The sequence below is a fragment of the Dermacentor andersoni genome, chromosome 6, assembly GCF_023375885.2.
Source record: "Dermacentor andersoni chromosome 6, qqDerAnde1_hic_scaffold, whole genome shotgun sequence".
Lineage (NCBI taxonomy): Eukaryota > Metazoa > Arthropoda > Arachnida > Ixodida > Ixodidae > Dermacentor > Dermacentor andersoni.
Genome location: NC_092819.1, coordinates 178,058,409 through 178,066,120, shown reverse-complemented (window position 1 = coordinate 178,066,120; position 7,712 = coordinate 178,058,409). Strand labels below are relative to the sequence as shown.

The window sequence follows — 7,712 nt, the reverse complement described above, 5'->3', positions numbered from 1 at the left end:
AGCACAAAGATTAAATGTGTCATGCTCGTTTACCAACCGCAGTTATCTCTCTGTTGAGCGACTCCATCGGCCTCACACAGAAGGCTAATGGGGACATATAGCATACTGATGCTACGTCTACTAGATTTGAAATGCGTGAGAACGGTGCCGGTGGCTGACGCTAAAGATTTGGTGCTTAGTTTCGAGGTTTCATTGAGTTGGCCGTAGACACGCACTGCTAAGTAATAATTGCCACGACAACCGATAACATAGTGAGAGGTTTCCCGTACACGCTGGCCATTCACAGATGCCGGTTCTCATCGTATAGCGAAAACTGATGCGGCGAAACGAGTTCACAACACACACCGCCGCTGATGATGCCCGTCGCATGTTTGCGCAGCCTAGACAAATTACCGCACACTCTTGTTGCCGCTGCACCGAAAGGTTACACAGTGCTTGTGTGACGACCTTGTATGAACTGGCATCACGCAAATTGCAAGGACAACGAGCTCAAACATTTCTGAATAGTTGCACAGAACGTGGCGGCAACATATTCAAGCAGCACCAGGCTCGCCGCAAGCCATTTCTTATGCTCGTCGTCTTGCACATGCAAACAGGCACATGTCAAACGCAACTCCTTCCTTTACACAAACACGTTGTCAGTCTTCCAATTCTTTGAAGAAACCCAAACGGTGCTGTATACGATCTACCAGCAAAATGCTTTGTGTAACAAACTCTCACAGTTAATAGGATGTGCATATTTTAGTAAACATTTCGTCTACGTTTTACTGACCCTGCCTTCTCGTGACTTCCCTTGTTATTGTAAAGCTCAACCGCACGTTTGTTCTTCGAACACGTGTACAGTGTGGGAGCGCCCCCTTTTTTAGAAAGCTATCAGTGACATTACAAAGCAGACGAGCCACGGCGTCGCTCGTGACAGCTAGCTGGGGTATTGACCCACGGTTTCTCCGCACTCTTTTCCACAGCTATGAATAAAGATAAGGAATGCCGCACACTTTTTGAAAACATACCCTTGGACATAGCATTATATTCCTTCACTTTCCCACAAAAGTCACTGACGCGCAAATGACACTACGCATTCAATGCCACCCTTTGTGCATGGTATTAATTTATTTTTTCTCATGCCATCCTGCAATCACGTTCATACTCGAGCGCACAAAAAGTGTTGCAGAAGGACGGCTTCGACACCCTGCATGCCAGCACTACTGATGCTCCGGAGAAATCACGTCGATGTAGCGCCGCGGCCTTCGTCCGCCTCGGCGATGACGCCTTTCCACGTGCGAAGCAGAAGCTCGTTCGGAGTGTTCCAAAGCCTTCGCAGGCACCACCACCCACTTTCTTGTGTGGACAGCACGTACTGGTTGTCGGGATTCTTCCGGAATGACTCCAGTCCTTTCACCAAAGACTGACACAGTCGGGCAGCCACCAGCGTCTGTGCAAATACAGTAAAAAAATCAAGCTACGTTGCTCGGTCGCATATGTTAAAATAACAATATAGCCGTAACCCATAAAAAATGGAGCTGTCAAAGGATGATAGAAACTTGAATTAAGGAACACTTGGTGAACCAGCAAGGAGGAGGAGGAAAAACTTTATTTGCTCTAATTGGTTAGAAATTAGCGGTGGCAGATGTGGTCGGCCGTCTTCACGGTCTTCCTCCCCATCTGCGCAGGGTCGACGCCCCTATTCCAGGGCACCACTGAGGGTGGCTACTCGGCGAGCGTGCCTTACTAGTCCATGCTGGACTTTCGGGTCGCTGCTGGAGAGTACCCTCTTCCACTGCTCCGCACTCGGGTCTTTTATTTGAAGGAATTGTTGATTCTGAACGCATCCCCATGTAATGTGATATAAGGTGGGCTTGGCACCGCACCAGGGGCAAATGTCTCTATACTTGGTGGGAAACATCTTGCTTAGTGTGTTTAGATTTGGGTATGTTCCTGTTTGCAGCCTCCTCCAAGAGGTTGCTTCATGCTGATTTAGGCTGTTGTGGGGTGGAGGGTATTTGATTCGGACCCCCTTATAGTAATTCCGAATGTCTGAGTAGCTTGGGTTGACTGGTATGGGTTCCTCAGGGTCGGTGCTCGTGGCTGCTCGGTTTGTGTGCTCTCGAGCTGCCTTGTCCGCCCTTAGGTTCCCTTCTATTCCAGCGTGTCCCGGTACCCAGAAATTTGTGTGCCTGACTTTGTTGTTAGCCCTGCAGGAGTAGAGGATGTGAAGCGCTCTGCGTCCTATTCTGCCGTCCATGTAATTCCGACAGGTAGCTTGCGAGTTGGTGAGTATTGTTAAAGACCTTTCGGATTGGTCGCCCTCTACTGCCGCTAGAGCTACGGCTATTTCCTCAGCTTCCGTTACCGAGCAGTCTTTCATTTACGCGCTGCTGATCTCTTTGTAGTCCTGGCTTATTACTATCGCAGCTGTTTTTACTATGTTTGTGCTTCTTTGCTTGGCGTATACTGGAGCATCTGGGTATTCTGTGGTGTTTTTTGTGGCCAGGTACTTTTCGACGTATTTCGCCCTTGCGTCCCTTCGCGCCGTGTGGAGGTTCGGGTCCATGTTTTTGGGTAGGGGGCTAACAGTGTATGTGTTCCGATATTCATCAGGAATCCCCTCCGTTCTTTGGGTTTCCTTGACTGATTCCGCGAAGCCTAGCCTTATTAGCAGTTCCCTTCCCGTTTTGGTCTGCTGGAGTCTCATGAGCTGTGCGATACTTCGGGCTTCTTTTAGTTCTTCGAAGGTGTTGCTTAAACTAAGTGCCATTAGTTTCTCTGTCGATGTATTAACCAGCAAAGCTTCCAGATAACTTTGCCACTTTGCGATACAGTACAATCATTTTAACGACGACAAAAAGAGACACCACGCAGAGAACACGACACGCACGAGGGTCATCTCACTAACATGGCCTTTACAGCTTCCAACGCGCGTAATTCAATGTTATGCCCTGGTATTAGGCGCGGTGATGAGAAGCGAGGATGAAAACATAGAGTTTGATGCCTTGCGCTGGCCCCATTAGCTGCGGAAGTCCGACCATGGGCATTAACGGCCACCTGAGGGAGCAAATGTGATTTTGCGCATCTTGCAATGCACTGCAAGAGCTGTCCTTCAAGCAGCCTTTCTTTTTGCATGCCAGCAGCATGGGCAAGAGCGGGGAACAAAGAGCACGAGAATTGGTAGATCCAATCTAAATAGCACGTTTCTCTCAGCTGCACCAAATTTTAAAAGAATCATTGAGCTAAATTATTTATTTGTTGATTTAAATTTGTAAGAGGCCTCCAGACAGGCATTGATTGAGGGGAGCATGTGGTACAATTCACTTACACTTAAAGACAATTCCGCTACAATACATAGTCAAGGAAACAATCCTGCACTCTGCTGAAATGCCAGGACAAACAACGAAATGGAAGCAAGAATGGAGAGTGACTATGAGGTGGTCATTACTTATACCGGAAATCAAAATACTTAATTGAATAACTAACTTGATTACGCTAATTATATTCCTTACACTGATCACTTTCCGGCACTTATTTCAATCTACTTTGTAGCTAGTGAGCTTGCAAGGCCTATTCTGAGGATGGACCTGTATCGCGATATGCGGTGCCATTTTGTTTTCTGCATCGAAGCACAAAAGTAAATCGATCGTCAACGCCTTTCGTCTGCAGCTGAAAGATGGTATCTCGAAACTGGTGTAGCCCTGAGAATTCGTTCCGAGTGGATATGCCTCGCGAACTCACCGGCTACGACCCGTATATATATAGATTGAAATATGTTAGTTTATTAGTGTCAGTATGGTAATTATTCAATTAAGCATTTTGACTTCTTTTAAAGTGATGTGCTTGCTCATCGAGTAATGTAGCTCAAAGTTTAGTATTGTGCCATCTGCCACAGGCGATTTAAAAAAAACGCATGTGGTGCAGCTAAAAAAGGCCCCCAGTTATGAAGATGAGGATTGTGTTGCAATCATAAAAACAGCAGGGCAGAGGATTGGCTGTCCCAGATCGACCTAGCGATTTCGAGACGGTTTATGTAGTAACCACCGTTCGGTAGTTGCGCTAGATTATGTTAAGCAAGGCACCAAGAAAAGGAGGCACCGACGAACATGTGCGCGAAATTTCAACTCTTTATTGTACACATGCGCACGTTACATCATTAAGACAAGAAAGGCTGAAATAGAGTAGCTAAAAAAGTTGGAAGGTGATTAAAATTTCACTAGAAGTCGATAAAAGACAGCCTTCCTGAGGCGGGTGAGATCGGGATGGAGTCGATCCCACCTGGTTGTTTGGGGCTTAAGGCGTTACGCTGCTAAGCACGAGGTCGAGGGATCAAACCGCGGCCGCATTATGACGGGTGCTAAATGCGAAGTCCCCTGTGCCGTGCATTGAGTGCACGTGAAAGATTCGCAGGTGGCCAAAAAGATTCCCGAGTCCCCGACTAATGCGTGCTTCAATCATATCGAAACCGTAGAATAGAAATAATCATTTTAGTGGTGGTGTCACTGAGTCGCGAGTGGTGGCACTCAAACGCGTCACCAGTCGCGCGAGGGGGTCAGTGCGTGAAATCTTTTCACTGGAACTCGATCGGCAAGTCTACGCTATCTTCAAGATGGGATTGATGTTTTACACGGCACTATTTCTGGGACTGGGCCACGCTTTGATGTTTAATGAAGCGTTAATTTTAAACATTTTCCGTGGTTTTACATGTCAAAAGTACGATCGATTATGAGGCACGCGGGTGTAATGTTCGTACCGTAACGATTATAGTGTCGTGCTTCTGTGCTAAAAGCCATCTTTTGGAATCCGGCCGACGGACAATTGCATTGATTTATTTCTTTAAGAAGTGGCAGTTTCGCCTCGAAGGGCCGTCAGTGCTAGCAAGGATCAAGTGACGGAACGTAGCCGGCGGTAGTGGCAGATCAAAGAATGCCTTATTGCCTGGTGTTGCTAGTTTTATAACGAAACAGAAAAAGGTCACATGACTGGACATGATAGCAAGAGTGCGACACGTGTAATCTGTCTTGCTTATGCTATACATCAGCACGCGGGCTTGATAACGTTACATCACGCGTGCTTGATAACACTGCACTGTATCCCTTCCCCCTAAGCTGGAGTAAGTGAGACGATCTGGGGGCTTCCGTAGGCCAGTCGAACGACATGGTGGCTGTTGGTATTCGGCTTGAGAGCCGACATCCCGCGCGTCCGAACCTTCATGAGCTGCGGCCTGCTGGGCGCTACACTGTGCTTCGTCGCCGGTCTGGACTTCGCTCGGCTTGCTAGGTGACGACCCTGTGCCGAGCCGTGGCCAGAGTTGGTCTACGTGGTGCCGCTGTGGTCCCTCCGGTGTTTCCAGTGTAACCATATGCGTGCTCCCGTCGTGGACACTACTGTCGCCGGCATCCACTTCCGAGCAGACTGAAACTGGCGTGACCATACTTGCCTGCCAAGTTGATACCGTGTTGGTGCTTTTGCTGCTCGTAGAACAGGTTCGCCGGAACCATCATTTTCTGTCACCTTTCTGTCTGTCAGTGAAGCTGTCAACCTGGTTCGGGGACGGAAGCCCAACAGCGATTCGGCGGGCGATTTTCCTCCTTCCAATGGTATCGTTCTATAACGAAATAAAAACTTGATTAGTCGCTCCTGCAATGTACCTGCCGCATTCTTTCGAAGTCCTTCCTTTACTGTCCGTACAGCCCGTTCTGCCGACCCATTTGACTGAGGATGGTATGAGGCTGTTCTGATGTGCTTCACTTGGCTTTCCTTCAAGAAACTGGGCATAGTGGCACTTGAAAACTGTGGTCCGTTATCAGATACTAAGCAGTAGGGCAGGCCAAAACGTGCGAAAATACATTGAAGTATTTGAATGGTCGTCTCTGCTGTGGCGGTCTTCAAAGGTATGACCTCAATCCACTTCGTCTCGGCATCCACCAACACAAAAACTTGGCAGCCACTGATGGGGCCCGCGAAGTCCATATGCAACCTGTACCGTGGTTTGTTGCTCGCCGGCCATGGAGACGGAACTTGAGCCCCCGGCATGGGCCAACATTGTGTACACTGAGGGCAGCTTTTAACCAACACTTCGATGTCCCTATCTAGTCCAGGATACCAAAAAAAAAAAACAACGCTGGCACTGTGCGCTTCATGGCACTGATACCGGGGTGACTTTCGTGCAGTTCCTTTAGCATGCATCGTCGCGCCGCCTCTGGTAGCACTACTCGATGGCCCCAGTAAAGCAGATCGTGACTGGCCGTGAGCTCGTTACGGCGAGAAAAGTACGGCATGAGGTGTTGCTGTGCTACCCATAACTGCCGCGGCACGCCATGTGTGATCCACCTCGTGATATGATGCAGCGTATCGTCCGATCGGCTCAGGTCCGCTAATTGCTGAGCGGAAAGGGTCATGGAATTTAGGCTCCGCGAATAAAGCACGTATTCTATGGGTTCTTGCCCTCCTCGGTCACCTAAGCACGGCAGTGGTAGGCGACTGAGAGCGTCTGCGTTAGCATTTAGCTGTCCTTGGCGGTACTCGAGGTCATAATGGTAAGCCGACAGTAGCGATGCTCCCCGTTGAATTCTCGCTGCGGCCATGTGCGGAATCGGCCTCTCCGGGTGAAACAGTCCTGTCAGAGGTTTGTGATCCCTCACCAGAGTAAAATGCTTCGCCAACAAGTAATCTCTAAACTTAGTAACGCCGAACACCAAGGCCAACGCTTCTTTCTCCAATTGCGAGTAATTGCGCTCAGCAGGTGTCAGTGCCCTCGAACGGAATGATATGGGATAGTCTGTGTTCCCAATTCGGTGTGACAGCACCGCGCCAACTCCAACTGGCGAGACATCGCATTCAAGCCGCAACGGCTTTTCGGGGTCGTAGTGCACGAGTAGTTCCGCTGCCACCACAGCGCGCTTGGCTGCCTGGAAGGCTTTCTCGCGTTCCATCGAACTCCTTTAGCCAGCAGCCTATAGAGTGGGACTAACGTGGTTGCAAGGTTAGGCAATAACTTGGCGTTATAAGTGAGCAATCCCAAAAGGGATTTTAGCTCGCTCACCTTCTCCGGTCTTGGTGCATCGGTGATGGCTTCCATATTCTCAGGAGGGTGTAGGCCAGTTGCAGTCGATCTTGTAGCTCAAGAACGAAACTTCTTTCTTGCGGAACCTGCACTTGTCAGAGTTCAACTTGAGACCATTGTCGCGCAGCCGCTCGAGGACTGGCCGGAGAGTTGAGTTGTCGTTCTGCTTTTCGGCTATAACGATGTCATCCAAGTACACCTTGACGCGAGGGAGGCCTTGCAGAACGGATTCCAGGCGGTGCTGTAACAAAGCCAGAGCCGATGCAATTCCGAACGCGAGGCGGTTGTATGCAAACAACCCTTTGTGTGAGTTCAACACGGCCATTTCTGGTGCCTCGTCGTCCAGTGGAAGTTGATTATACGCATGCCGCAAATCCAAAGTGGTGAACAACTCCCCCCCGTACAAAGATGTGAAGATGTCCTCAATTTTCGGCAACGGGTACTGTTCCAGATGTGTCGCCTGATTGACGGTTAGCTTGAAGTCGCCGCACAGTCTAATGTCGCCGTGGCAGCTTTGCCACGGCACGGTTATTGAATCTGGCTCTCTTCATCATGCAGGTGCCCTTTCACGCTTCCGCTTGCCTTCTGCTTACCGTGTTCCTCGACACCTCCCGGACCCTCTTTGACACCTGCCGGTCCCCAGCCGAGTTTTCTTGGAGCG

General features: G+C 49.3%; 1 protein-coding gene across 5 annotated transcripts in view; it reads right to left on the bottom strand.

The window, feature by feature from the left end:
- Nucleotides 1-1,091: 1,091 nt before the first annotated feature.
- The window catches only part of LOC126523961 (hydroxylysine kinase), a 360,868-nt gene continuing 354,247 nt past the window's right edge, over nucleotides 1,092-7,712 (bottom strand). For all 5 annotated transcript variants that reach the window (XM_055066993.2, XM_055066992.2, XM_050172365.3 and 2 more), the window contains one exon: nucleotides 1,092-1,432. In XM_055066993.2, coding sequence (XP_054922968.1) covers nucleotides 1,203-1,432 — 230 coding nt within the window. In that variant the 3' untranslated portion in view covers nucleotides 1,092-1,202. The remainder of the gene's footprint in view (nucleotides 1,433-7,712) is intronic.